Genomic DNA, 14964 nt, shown 5'->3' on the forward strand with positions numbered 1-14964 from the left:
TTTGGATGGGATGAAACTGCCTTAAAGTGGCAGTATTATGTGTTTTCCAGGCACATAGTGCCATTTTACAGCACAATCAAGTAAATATGTTACCTTCAGTTGCTACGACTTCGTAATTTGAAATTGGGCCTTTCTTAAAAAAATAAATAAATAAATCCTGCTCTTTCTCAAATTCTGCCTTCAAGGAGTCATCACAATATGGCGATGAACTTGATATCACGATAAAGGCCTGATGTACACGTGTTTAAATCTGAAAACAAATATAACAACAAAAAAAAAAACACTCAGATCATAAGTAAGAGACAAAAATCAACTTTTATTTTTTGGGATATTACCAGAGCTATATGTATTGTCTGACAACAGTTATCAACTACAGAATATTACAGTGATGCTTTTTTTTCTTCCCGTTTGTTGCCTTTTGGTCCAGTAGGATTTCTGTGGCTGATTCTGCTCCAACACCGAGACACATGCACATCATTCACCTGAAAACAGCTGAGTAAAGACAACAGTCAGACACCTGACGGTATGAAGAGAACTGTCATTTTGCCCACGCGACTAACACATCCATACAGGATTACTACGGTCATTATAAGGCTAGTTTTACTGTACAACTATGCACCAAAAATGTTCTAGGTAAAGAGAGCACCATATTTACAACTCTATGTACATTTGGTTCGTCGGGAAAATCTCCGACGAAACTAAAAATTGACGGCGGCCGCTGAGAAGCTGCGCATGTTTGGAATCGACAGAAAAAGTGAAGCTAATGAAACGTCTGTACAGATAGCTGCAACACATCCGATAGCTTATTGCCAATGCCCTAAAACATGGCCGCTCCTCCACTTCCTGCTAACTCTTATATGGCCATTTTTTTTTTTTTTTTTAAACACACCAGCAACAAACAAACAAAACAAAAAAAACCCAACAAAAACCAAACAGCAGACATTTCATAAAATGTACATGTTTAAAAAATACATTTTTCATCTTCATAACGCTATGTACACAACACATGACTCAGCAGCCGCATGAACAGTGAGTTTTTGGGAGACGTTCCGGTGTGAGGAGGAGAAAACCAAAATCTATCAGCTTATTTTTCCATAGTTGGTCAGCAAGTGAGATTTTAATGCAACATCATGCAAGAAATAACACAAAACGCCACACCTTTCTTCAAATTAAATGTTTCTGTTAGAAGGTGCTGCTTTGTAAATCAGATCTCTTTATCCAGTCAGTGTATTCATGAACGTACAGAAGGTTAGAGCCACTGAAAATAAAAAAATATCGGACTTTAATCTCAGAATTTTGACTTTTTTACAAAAAAGACGGAATTTTGACTTTAATTTTAATCTTTTAAAGTCAGATTAATGAGGGAAAAAAATATCTAAATCCTGACTCAGGACTTAGAAATCCAAGAAAAAGTCAAAATCCCAAGGAGAAAGTTAGAGGTGACACTTTATTTAACAGAATTTGCATAAGACTGATATGACGCTGTCGTTAACATGATTTAACACCTGTTATGAACACAAGGAATGTTTATGATTGTTGTCATTAAGTGTCATTCGGTAAATAATGACATTTTAAAGCAAAGTTGAATTAAAACTTGTATTAAAAGTCTATTAAAATGGTCACAATGTCTGACTGGTGACAGTCGTAAACATTCATGAAGACTCCTTCATGTCCATGATGGGTGTTATGTCATGTTTATGATAGTGTTACCACGTTGGAATCTCGAGGAAAAAAAAAAAAAAAAAGACTTTAATTTCAAATTTCTGACTTTTTTTCCCCCTCAGAATTCTGTAAATAAGTCAAAAATCCTTCAAAAATTTTTTTTAATAATATCTTTCCACAGTAATGAAGCCGATTTATTTGAGCTGGGGTTTTTTTTGTTGCTCTTTTAATCTAGAGTTGAAAGATTCTACAACTGCAATCATTATCATAAAGGATTTCTGGACACCTTTAAATTTATGGATCAAATATATACATACATTCAGCAGCAGTCACCGCAAACTGTTTCTAATTTAGCCAGAAATTGGCCCCGAACATCCAGCAGGAAGCCTGGTGAGGAGCTCCGGATGCCACATTTAAATAAATATTAATGTCAGTGTATATATGGGTTTTTTTTTTTTTTTTGTTATCTGCCTGCATCAGAGGAAATTAATTTAAAGCAGTTGTTTCAAATCATCCTGCAGCTGTATCATAATCCCACCCTGCAAAATGACCGGTTCTAATTATTAGACATGGTATGATCATCATTCGTGTTCATTATGTGTAGATTCTGATCGGAGCTTTAAAGCTGCAGAGGAAAGTCTGACAGGAAGAGGAGCTGAAGATTGTCTGAGTGCAACAGGAGGGAAAGCAGAGCTGATGAGTGAAGGTGGTGATGTTTGTGTCTGGACACAAACACCAGGAGGAGATTCTGTAAAAATGATTGTTTTAATGGAAGGAATCCACATGTTAGTAAAAATATAAATAAGTTGCTGTCCTAACGCCTGGCAGCCCAGCCAGCCTTGGACTTCCCTCCTCCTGATGACGGAACATGGTGACCTTTGAACTTTACGCTGTTTGCTCATTATTAAAGACCAAAAGGTCGTGTTTATGTCATTTATGGCTTTACATCCGGGCAGGCCTTTCCACGAGAACCAGGTCCAGTGTTAAACCAGTTCCTCCAGTTTTTACCCAGCAAACAGCAGACTGGTGGGTCACTGGTTCCGTTTCAGCATCGACTCTTAACTGGGTCAGGATTTGGAACAGCTTGGTGGAAATGGGATTAAAAGTGGCCAAAACCAGATTATCACACTTCCTGTAATTCTACCTCATTAGAGGTAAAAACAGTAAAATCAGAAGAGGGTTTATAGCGACACAGAGGACACTTTGGTGCTGCTGTGGTTAATGTCTGTTTACTTGGACAAGCTGGAACCTGTCAGTGGGATCTAAGCTGACCTCTGACCTCATCATGACTCTGAACCATGAAACCTGTTCTGGTGCTCTGGTTTCAGACCTGTAGAGCCTAACAGCACCAGATGAATGTTAGACAGGCTGACAGAGCAAGAAGAATCGGGTCCGACTGGAAACTCAAACCAGTCCCAGAACTCTGAACCCGAGTTAAATTCAGCTCTGAACTGGTTTAAGCTCGTATAAAAAGCGATGTCTAGTGGTTTCACTTCTTTATCAAAATGGACTCAATTCTGACATTCAGCTAGAGAACGATAAAGTGCAGGTGGTTAAAAAAAACAAGTGAAAATGGTACAAGCAAGCGGCTAAAAACAGGCATTTAAAACAGAGGAGCTGAGTGGAGCAGGTGGAGTGGGTGGAGCGGGTGAGGGGGCGGGGCCTCAGATGACCTGACAGCAGCTGGCTGGAGCTGAAGTACACAGCAGAGCGTCTCTGGAGCCACGCTGGATGTTAACAGAGATGCTCTTCTCACACAGAGGTAGTTGCAGCACGCCGTTTTTCAGGCCGTTCATGTTGCCGTGAGCGTCCCTGCTGCCGGGCGGCGCCCCCTTCTGGCGCAGGTGCAGCACGGCGTGGGAGCGGGGCAGGCTGGCGGCGGGGAGACCGATGGAGTCCAGGCTGTCGGTGGAGCCGATGCAGATCCTCCACGTCGGTTTCTCCTTGATGCCCCGGGAGTCCAGGATGACCTTGGTCCCGCCTCCTGCTCGGCCCCCCCGCCCGCTGCGCTGCTGGAGCTGTGAGCTGAGGCAGAGGCTCATCAGCTTCAGACTCTCCACCAGCTCGGCGCCGCGGCTCGCTGTGCGGGAGGGCCGGCTCGCCATGCTGAGGGCCGGCTTGGTGGAGCTGCTGCAGCAGCTGGATGGCCGGTCCTGTCCCTGGTGGCCCCCTCCGGCCCCACCGCCACCCCCTCCACCGCTGCCACCTTCCCTCTCCCCGTTACCAGGGGGGCTGCCTCTGTCGGGGCCAGAGGAGCCGCCACCCTCCGAGGGGGGCTTCCCCTGGCCAGAGCTGCTGCCACCCCCAGTGCCCCCTTCGCTGCCGGGGGGCCCCTCGCTGCTGTCCCTCCGGTTCCAGCTGTAGGTGAAACCCGAATCCTTGTCCAGGCGCCTCCTGTGGCTCTCTGAGTCGTCGTCGCTCGTCTCCGAGCTGGAGCAGGACGACCCCCGGCCCTGGCTCTTGCGCCTGTGGTAGCGTTTCTGCGTGGGGGCGGGGGACGCGGCCGAGGTGGCCCCGGAGCCGACACCCCCAACCCCTCCGGCGATGTTCATCTTGAGCCGGCTGAGTTTGGGCGGCAGACCCTCGTCCATCTCAAAGTCGTCATCCGACTCGCCCTCCTCCTCAAAGATCTGGTTGAGCACCGGGGCGCTCTTCCTGGAGGTGAGGCGGTTGGTGATGGAGGGGGGTTTCCGCCGCAGGATCACCTGGGTCGGCAGGGGCGACGGGTCCTGCTCTTCCTCCTCCTCTTCATCTTCCTCCACCCTAAAAGCCACGCAGAATAGACAGGGCCAAATCAGCAGAGGATCAAAGAGAAACAAATACACCAGATCATTGGATCTGGTGAGTTCTGATCTGAGAGGAGGCTGAGGTGAACTCTGACCTGAACAGACAGATCCTCTGCTTGGCTGCTGATGTGGAGGGGCCTGCAGCTCTGAAGATCCCAGCAGCAGCAGCAGAGCCAGAAGCTGCTGCTGCACAGGCTCCCTGAAGCAAACACAACACAGGACAAGTGTTACAGAGCTACACACACGCACACACTCACTGTGACAGGAGCACAGGCAGCATCACACCACACACCTCTATTTACAAAGGCAAAGAAAATCAGTCAATGACAAGAGCAGCCTGAACATGCTCAGTCAATCAGCTCATCTGGATGATAAAGACCCTCTGGGGTTATTTTATCCATTTAAATCTCATATTTAACGGCTGCTGCTGGCTAGTCTGAAGGACCTGAGTGGGGGATTTTCTGGGGAGGGCTACTCTGAGGCAGTAGCTTGGAAACTGCAGCTTTGAGGAGGAGCTTCGACCTTGAAGGCGGGGCTAGGACCACCCAGGCGTTTTGCACAGCCTAATGGTTTCTATGAGAGATTACAGGATTTCTCAAACAAGCATTAAAGAATCAAAGCAACACTTCATATATGTTTTTGATGAGCAAATAACATAGCATGATGTGAAGCTCACAAAGTCACATTTTACATGTTAAATATTACTGCCCCTTTAAAATTAGAAACATTCTGTCAAAATAAAAATGAACACAAAGATAAAACACTCTAGATCAGAGCTTCTGTGTCTATTGTTTGTGTGTCTGATCCATCTTCAGTAATATCTAGAGATACTTCCTGATCTTACTGGAACTAACAACACATGTCCACTCATTAGGAGGCAGCATCATGAGGGAACATCTTCCAGTGCCATTAATACTACATCTGATGGCTTTGTTACAGCTGCACGGTTTTGAAGCTGAAGGACGGGTCTGGTCTGGTCTAGTCAAAGTAAAACCCTTCAATCACTTCTGCACATGCAAGGAGAAACATGATGAAAACCTGAGCTGAGTCGGTGACCGTGGCCTCCTCCCGCCGGCCCAGGTCCATCAAGCCTTTGGAGCGGTGTCCGTTCAGCAGGCTCTCTGTGCTGCGGGCCGGGGACTGGGGGCCCCCGGCGTGAGAGATGGACGAGGAAGCCAGAGAGTCCTCTATGTCCTGATGCATGTCCATTCTGGTCGGCCAGGACTGCCTGCACACACACATCACACACACGTGGTCTGGGTCAAACACGAGAACACCTTATCACATTACATTTGGGTAGAGTGACAAACTACTGACGTCTATCAATAAACCTGTCACACCCGGTACAAGAGCTGGTAGCGGTTCCAGAACTGCTCTGATTAAATAAACCACAAATCAACACCACAGGAGGAAGTGATCCGAACTCAGTGGTGAATCGGATTCCTTAAACCAACGACTAGATCTCTGCATGTGTTTGTGATTTCAGCTCAGTGTCAGTTCCTAAAAGTCCACATTTTTCTTCTTCTTCTGTTGTAAATAATGTTAACTAATGTTCTAGGATGTTGAGCTGACTCAAAAGAGATGCTGGTTGTCCCAGGGAACGGAGAAATGCAGCTCTAACCCTGCACACTGCTGGTCAACTGACTGAAATGAGGCTGTTTTACCATCCTTTAATAAAAAGAGGTAAATGTAGCGGTTAGGGAGGAACAGACAGCTACTCCCTGGACACTAATGCTTCCATCACAATGTTACTGCTGTAGGAAGACATGATGGTGGAGGAAAACAACTCTGGCATTGGTTTACTACACAACTTGAAGAACAGATAGGAAAGACTTATCTGATTTGTGCAGATTTGTCAAAAAATAAAAGATAATTCTGTGTAGTCACATGCATGCTCAACATGCTGGCTGCATGAAACTCAATATTTAGATGAATGGTTGACCTGCTTTCATTTATTGATTCAACCAATGGACCGCTTCAGTCTGATCACTTTGGAGCACAGTGACATTTTATTCCAACATTGATTCAATCATTGATTCAATCATTGACTGAATCAATGATTGATTGAATCAATGAAATGATTCAATCAATGATTCATTTCATTGATTGGCTGAAACCCCAAGAGCAGGGATCAGGAAGACAGTGGATGCTAGCTTCTGCGGTACTGCTCAGATGGTTTATACTCTATTCATGCATATTCAAGTATACATGGTGAGCAAATTATCAAAACAAACAGTTTAAGTATTTTTAGAGGAGCTCTCACAGTTAAGTTATTAACGGGTAGCTCTGATCCTAAATGCCTTGTTCACATGGCAAGATTTTTATGCCAATTTTTCCTTCCGACAATCTTGAGGACAGTCCGATCATCAGGATGGCTTTAAAGATCATTTTAGATGTGTGGTGGTGCTGGTCTGCTGAGAAGGAGGCCAGGACCGCTCCAGTCTAAAATTGTTGATATTGAACATGATGGATTGTCTTGGGCCGATATGGCAGTGTGTGTGGTGTTCCCTCAGGACAAACAAGGATTCAACCTGTTGACTGTGACATGTAGCCAATCAAAAATCGAGCTGATGGAAACAGAGTGAATTTTAAATAAAGAAGAGAAAACAATGGCCATGGTTCACCAGAGTTCAGTGGATGTCATTGCATCATTTTGTCTCTGTTAGACATAATCCACTTGAGACTTTTTGAGAGGTTTCCCATCTGACATCTGACTGTTGGTGACTGAAATCGGTGTGTGTGTGTGTGTGTGTGGTTTATTCCTCCTGTTGGTCGACAACACCCAGTGTATGATCAAACCTGTTATACCTACATTTACATGCAATATTGTGTGTTTTCTCCCAGGTTTTAAAAATCGACTGAGAATTTAAAACTCCTGCAGAGACTGAGGAGTGAACCCTGCGAACACTGAACTACTGTATTAAATTATTTCAGTCTTGTTATTATTGCTTTTGCTTCAAATACAAGAAAATCATGTTTTCAGTTAATTTTGAATATTTTACTTTGATAGAACCTCCATCTTGTCTCAGTGTGTAAATATGAGAAATTTTAACTTGTGACATTAGAGCTTTGTTTCCTGTACGAGAAATAAATACTCCAACTTTGGATACAAGAAGCACAACACACACCTCCAGATGTCAGTGTGATGTTTGGCTCGGTTACTGTTGCTATGTACACAGTACTGGAAAATATGCTGACACACGCTTTCTCCCTGGTGTTTTAAACCAGGTATGGTGTTAATGAGAACCTGGACATCCAGGTCACCATGGCAACAAACAGCTGCTTCCAACTGATTCTTCCAGTTACGTTGAGCAAAATGCGAATGTGTGACCCTGTTATATCTCAGAGTAACAATGCTGGCGAGGAACCATGGAGCAAATAGCTGAGAGATGAACCAAACCAGGACTCATCATCTTAGTTTATAGCAGCATGAGTAATGGCTGAGGTCCAAGCTATCGCTAGCGCTGCTGGGAACTAAGAGGAATGTGAGAATTAACTGACATTAGGAGTAATGATGGGACACAGATTGCTCTGTAGCTCAGAGGATTTCTTTCCTCCAGTTCTCTGATCCAAGCAGGTGGAGGCTTGCTGTGACCACAACAGGGCAGTTCCACACTTCAGACAGCAGCTGCGTTTCCACTGACCGTATAATTATGTAATATGACATAAAAGGAATTTGTTGAACAGAAGCACACCGATTTGGAAAAAACTTGTTTTTCAATAAAAAGGTCTATTTTTTGGTCATATCAAAATTGGTTTACTTTTGCAGAACTGCAGTGGAAACACTAGTTTCAGAATCACACGAGTCACATGACCAACAACTGGATCTTGTAGCTGTAGGGAATAGTTGAAAGATGTTTTTTAATGAAGTATCACGTGGACAAACTTATTCACGTGTGGTTTCAATTGTGTTTCGTTTTTAATGGAGACAAATAAATTGTGAAATCACATTCTTTCAACATTAGCAGAATACTGACAAAGTTTTGCTCACATCTGTAATGGAAGTGAAGCGAGTGACTCAGATCTTTACTTTGACAACGACAGTGATGTTTAGCTACCACAGGTTCCTGACAGGCAGCGGGGGAAGCAGTTACCTGAAGTGTGCCTTGATGTTGCTGGGGCTGGAGGAGCGGGTCTGGACCTCCTTCTCCTGCTTCTCCCTCAGGATCCGCTCTGCTAACAGGTAGTATGTTGCTGTGATGTGGTTGTATTTGTTGGTCTCCAGGGCTCTGGAACAGAACACACATGATGAGGAGAGGAGACAGGGCCCAGCAGGCACACTGTGGATTGATACAAGATATCATCACTGTCCTTAAATAATGACCAGTCATTTTTTGACAGTGATTTTTTTTTTTTCAGCCTAAATCATATTTTGACAATAAAAAGGGAGGAACTTGTTATTTAGATAAAATCACTTTTGGCAAACTATGACATTGGCCATTATTTTAGGAAAATGACAATATGTGAAACTGATGTTAGCAAAGCTAGCTAGCTAACGTTATCGATGTGTCTGTAAAAAAAATTCTTCACTCGGTCCTTACACAAAGAAATTTAGTCAATATTAGCTACACATGCTAAGCTAGTTACATACAGTGTGTTTTTGAACACTTGTTTCTGTTTATTGCCAGCTGTTTGCCACCTAGCTTGGTGCACTGTACAAGCTAATGTCACCTAATATTTGTGTGGGCAGCTGGTCTTGGTCTCAGTCACAATACACTCTAGTGTTGGTCTTGCCTTACAAGACTACTGTGGATTTTACGTAAAACAGAGCAACACGAAGCAGTGCAAAACTACAAAGTGGAAGGAAAATCCTTCATGGCTTTAAACAGTTTCTACAAAGAAAAAAATCTGAAAAGGGAAAAGTGGGAACTTTGGTTTTCCAGCAGCCTCTAATAGGTTTACTCTCAGCATACAAACATGTTACAACCGTGGATTCTAGCCAACAGTATGTTTTATGACAGTGGTATAAAGAGCAACAAATAACAGAGCATTCTAGTTTAGAAGGGAATGAAACCTACTCCACTATAGCCTCCCGGTCAGCAATGTCTCCCAGCACCATGCGCTGGATGATGCTGTTGTGCTCCTCCTCTGACAAGTTCTTGTGGGAGACCAGAGGAGTGCTGTACTTGGTGGCCGGTGAGGGGTCCACCCCCTGCAGCCAGGTGTGGCTCTCAATCTCCTCCAGTGAGGCTCGGCGCTTGGGGTCCCTCTGCAGCATGCGGTCTATCAGACTGGGATGAGATGGAAAACAGGTTGAGAAGAGACATGATGCACTAAAGGTCAGAAGAGGAAAAGATGTCATCTGACTGCTCATATAGTCTCCAAGTCTTATTGTTCTAAGAACACTTTACGTGAAAAAGGTTTAATTTTTCATAATTTATTTATTCTCGTGTTTTGGCTTCTTTTAGAGGTGCTTTCATTGGAGGAAATCATTTTCATTTGCTGCTCAACAAAGTTTAGACCCAACATTCACACATTTAGAGGTTTTTATTGGAGAAACATTTATTTTTAGAATATCCGAGGTTTTTCTCAGCACATGAACTCAACACTGTCTCACTCAAACAAACACATCCTCTAATAATTAAGCTTGATCAGAGCCACAGGTCCACTGGTGTAAAGCCACGCATGGAAGAACTGAACATAGACTGTGTTGTGTTCACTGACAGTGGGAGATGTAGGCTTTGATAGAGCTGAGGATGCTAAACTGCAGCTGGAGAGCATTGTTTTTACATTTCTTCTAAATAGTCTTTTTCAGCAGAGAATGCTATTTTTTTCCACAATATTTTTAGTTAGCCAAACACAAATTTACAATTTTATAAAACTTTTTTTTTGTAACATAAGCACCTATTGACACGCTTAATGTCAATAGTTTGTGATGGTGCAAGATAGTGCACCAAGAAATGCAATACAATGCACTTGCTTTCAGTTGTTTTGTTGTTTTTTTTGTAACAAAGAAAAAATACAATAATAAATTAAAAGTAAAACTGAAAACAAATCCAACCCCCTTCACATCTCAGCTTACCAACAGCAACACAAAAAATCTCATCACATATTTACATAAAAACAAAAGTGGACAGCGACAGGCACATTCAGTGGAGCAAAATCTAAGTTGGATAAATAAGAAATAAAACACTGCAATTTCCAGTAAAACTTTTGTGTGCATCCTCGTAAAATGTATTTCATTTTCTTGAGCTTTAAAAACATCTCGTCTTTAACCCACAGGGATACTGAGGGACATTTATCAGGTTTCCAGGGTAATAATAAACAACATCTATATCTATATAAAAGCAATGACATCCTTTGGAGTGGAACTTAGTAGTAAGGAGGAATCAAATATACAAATATAACAACAAGTGGACAAGGCTGCAGATTCACTTTGATAACAGAAAAAAATAATTAAAGACGGGACCAAAAATCAGAGCATGTCATTTATAATAGTATAATATATTATATATATTATACAATAATATATATATTATAATTTATAATATAATATCGCAATAAGTGATTAATCAATTAATTGCATTTTGTGTTTTTATCGTCTTTGTAGTTATAGTTTTTATGGTATATTTCATTTTATTATTTATAGTTTTTGGTTGTGTTTTACTTTGGATATTTAAAATATCTTCCAGTTTCAGTGTTAAGTGTTCTTTGCAAAATTACAGTTTATTAGTCTTTGAGAGGGCAAACTTATGCCGTTATCGTTATGTTAATTGAAAATGGCGTCAAAACGATACTATCATTTATTGCAATAATTTACGGGACAATTTATCGTCCAGCAAAATTTGTTATTGCGACATGTCTGTATGTTCCATTCACCTTTAACTCTGTCCTAAGATGTGACTTAACAACAAACATCTGTCCTTCCTGCCTTTTCAGAGGGAGAAGTGCAGGACTGCTGACACACACAGAAGGTTGTCTTATCTGATATTATCTGTCACCTCAGGTAACACACTTGCAAGTGTAAAATCACAAGATGCCACATTTTCTGAGGGATGTGTGAACGATGCCACGGAGCCACAAGCAACAAGAGAATACAGGCAGAAATGGTTTTGATGGACAAACGAATCAGGAGACGATCACTGAAGAACGTTCATTCAAGGAACACCAGAGGAAAGGAGGAGAGAAAATAACACTATCTGGTTGGTCGACAGGGAATAGTGGACAGACAGATGCTTCCACTAACATGGAGACAAGCGGAGGACAGAAACATGGAACAGTCCAGAGCAGACACATCTGCATCACCGCTGAACAAGATCAATAAAAATTGCTGAGAATTTGTGAGGCGCCACGGCAAAACCGGGAACAAGTCACCAGAGCAGAAAAAGAGAAAACAGATAAAAACCATCAGGTAGCTCAGGCGTGGGGACAATTCTTCTGGAGGTCTGGTTTCTACTGAACATGTTGGCAGAGCGCCGTCAGAGATGAACAAGAGGCTGAGCATAGAGAGCTGGTGCACCGCTTTCTGTTATGGTGTATGAAGAATCTTCTCAACTTGATGATGATTATGAATGTCAGGAGAAACAGGGTCAGATCAAACCCCATTTCCATCATGGGAGAAGAAGTGAAGCTGGTGGAGAAGAATAAATACCTCGGACTGGAGACGTGTGAACATCGTTCTCTTGCCACATTGGCTGATTAGTGCAAACTATTTCTCGTTTCCCTGTGCTTCTCCACTGGGGCATATTTCTTTCAGCGTGCCAAGTATATGGAAAGGGGCATGGGGTTATTAAAGGTCAACTGTGATTCTGTTCAGGTGTTGCTAATGGGAAGGGGCTAACTGAGGACATACTTTGTTCTAAACCAAAAAGGTCAGGTAAATGGACGTTGTTAAAGAAATAAATGACTTTATGATAGTAAGCCGCAAGGCAGATGTGAGGAGTCAATCGTGATTAAGTGAACATAAAACCAAAGCAATCAGTGACCTAAAATATAGAAAACGGCCACTACAAGTTTTTCAGTTGATTATTTAATGGATAGAAATAACTAAATGATCCTACTCAGTGACACCTTTCCTTAAATCCAAGTAGGCTTTTTAAAATAACTGCAGTTTGTCTCACACTGTAAATTTTATGCTCAGAAATGTTCTAGGAAAAAAGTTGGTTTTTTTTTCTCTCAAAATATTTTTTTATTAGTTTAAAAAATTGTTCTGTGAAAATGTTTTTCTATCTACAATGTCCCTAATACAATGTCATACAGGCTCTTATTGTTTATTGTCTTATTGTTTTTCTATTTTGTGAATCTGAAAGCTTCCATGCACCTTTCATTTTGCATTTTGAATTTCCCCCACTGAGGGACAACAAAGGTGCTTTCTAATGGAGGAAGCTTTTATAGTGGCATAAACAGCAGAAGTAGTTAACATGTGGAAGTCATGTTGCTAAGACTTTATTACCAGAAGTGAAGAATGTATCCAGTTGCAGCTGAAGCAGCTGGGATGTTTTGTTGGTGCAAATCCCAACATTTCTGCTGTGAAGCTGCAGCCAATCAGATGGCTCAAACCTCTTCCTAATGAGCTGCTCAGTGCAGCCTGATCCTCAGTGTGAAAACAAGATGAGCAATTCCAGTCTTCTTGCATTCCCCATTTATGAAAATCTGGCCTTCACAAAGTGGTAACCATGTCTTCACCTGGATCAGTGAAAACCACTTATTTGCTGCCTCAAGTGTAGAATCAGAGCTAAAGCCACATAAATTAAATCTCCTGTTTGTCCCTCTACATCCAGCTGCAGAAATGTGCTGTGCAGTGGGTCTAGTTCATCTTGCAGGGCTGGTCCAATGTTGAATGAGGCCTTGAGTAGAATTTGACTTTAGGGGCCCCTCGTGCAGCTAAGATCATCAGCACTACCAACAACGTTTTCAACATGGATTTAGTGAAACCTGGAGAGGGGCCTAGTTTAATTGACTGAGCAGTCAAATGTAATTGTAGTTTTGTAAGAACCATTAATGAACAGCAACAACTCAAAGATTAAACTGAGAGCATTAGATTGTCGGTATGGTAACAAAATAATCTAAATATGAAGATTGTTCTTTGAGCTTTTACAAAGTAAACCTGCCAGCTCCTTAAAATCTTAAATTTAAATGTTAATAACAATTTATAATCTTTTAATTTATCTATCCTGAAACCATTAAATCAAATTTAACGGCATCAATATTCTCTTAGTGTGTTTATGCTTTGGGTCGATTCTCAATGTGATCAGTATTACATCGTGCTTAAATTCAATGAGTTAATTTGGATTTAACAGAAGTGCAATTAATTGATATTTATTTCAATTGTATTTATTTTATTTGTTGTTTTTAATAATCTGTAGTTGTGGGTTTAAGTATTGTCAGCAATGTCTTCCAGTAATATAATTACCCAGTAATATTTTACGCTTCCTGTCAAATTACCACCCTTTCATACAAACCACCGGGCTTAGCAAGTTTTCTGGGGGAAACCCTGAACTTGTCTGAATGAAAAGTACTAAATAGATTAAGTTTGATTAAATGTCATTTTTCAGAGGTAAGCTCGGCTTAAGATGAAGAAAAAACCCCTCCACCTTAATAAATAATACATAATTAAATAAATGCATACATGGTGGATGCAGAAAGAAGAGGAGAGGACGGCGGATCCATACTTACTCTCTGCAGGCACTGGAGACGTGGGCAGGTACAGTGTATTTACAGTCCATGATCATGGTGAGAGTCTCGCTGTCGTTTGCTTCCTGGAAAGGCGGCTGGCCGCAAACCAACATGAACAGGATCACGCCGAGGCTCCAGATGTCTGAGGCAGGGAGACACACAGAGGGACTACCTGAATCTCCCATCACTCTAACAAAGAGGGATCACTGACAGCAAACGCCTCCCTGCCACAGCTAATACAGAAACCACCGCAGCTAACAGCTGCTAACAGCTGCTAACAGCTGCTAACAGCTGCTAACAGCCCAAACAAACAGGAAACTGCATCTTCTAACAACAATAATGAAGCATCAAGAAATGACTCAATTTAGCAGAGAGGCAGGATGAGCTTTTCAACACGTTCTCCAAAAAAATTAATTATATCTATATATATAAATAAAAATGTACAGATGTCTTTGTCTGTAAATCTGTTCCACCCAGAATTCCTGAAGTGGAGGTTTTAGCTTCACATGGTTCAAATTCCGTAAAAATAAAAATAAAGAACCTCCTAAGAAGTAAGTCAAGCAGAAATAAACATGTGAGTTTTTCACATGCTGATGTTAGAAGGATGCTTTTTAGCTGCAGATGCATCATTTGCAACAAATGATCAAGAGTTCACTAAAGGAATGCCGTCATTGCATTTTAGTCAATAAAAGGTTTATTTTATTATTTTAAAAAGGGATTGTACTATTTGTTTTTGTTTTTTTACATATTTTAATTTACTTTCAATATTGTATAAATAAGCATAAGTGGTTAAAAAAAAATCTACAGCTTGAGCCAATTTTTGTATCCGATTAATTGATTAATCATTTGAATAACCGACTACTAAATTACTTCTAAACTGCAGTTATAATTTATTTACATA

General features: G+C 41.5%; 1 protein-coding gene across 2 annotated transcripts in view; it reads right to left on the bottom strand.

Moving 5' to 3' along the window:
• Nucleotides 1–296: 296 nt before the first annotated feature.
• snrka (SNF related kinase a) overlaps nucleotides 297–14964 on the bottom strand; it is a 29166-nt gene continuing 14498 nt past the window's right edge. For both annotated transcript variants that reach the window (XM_044118251.1, XM_044118252.1), the window contains exons 3-8: nucleotides 14064–14205; nucleotides 9467–9679; nucleotides 8543–8677; nucleotides 5487–5676; nucleotides 4544–4647; nucleotides 297–4425 (exon numbers count right to left, since the gene is read on the bottom strand). In XM_044118251.1, the coding sequence (XP_043974186.1) occupies nucleotides 3327–4425; nucleotides 4544–4647; nucleotides 5487–5676; nucleotides 8543–8677; nucleotides 9467–9679; nucleotides 14064–14205 (1883 nt within the window). In that variant the 3' untranslated portion in view covers nucleotides 297–3326. The remainder of the gene's footprint in view (nucleotides 4426–4543; nucleotides 4648–5486; nucleotides 5677–8542; nucleotides 8678–9466; nucleotides 9680–14063; nucleotides 14206–14964) is intronic.

Source organism: Gambusia affinis, linkage group LG05, assembly GCF_019740435.1.
Source record: "Gambusia affinis linkage group LG05, SWU_Gaff_1.0, whole genome shotgun sequence".
Taxonomy (NCBI): Eukaryota; Metazoa; Chordata; class Actinopteri; order Cyprinodontiformes; family Poeciliidae; genus Gambusia; species Gambusia affinis.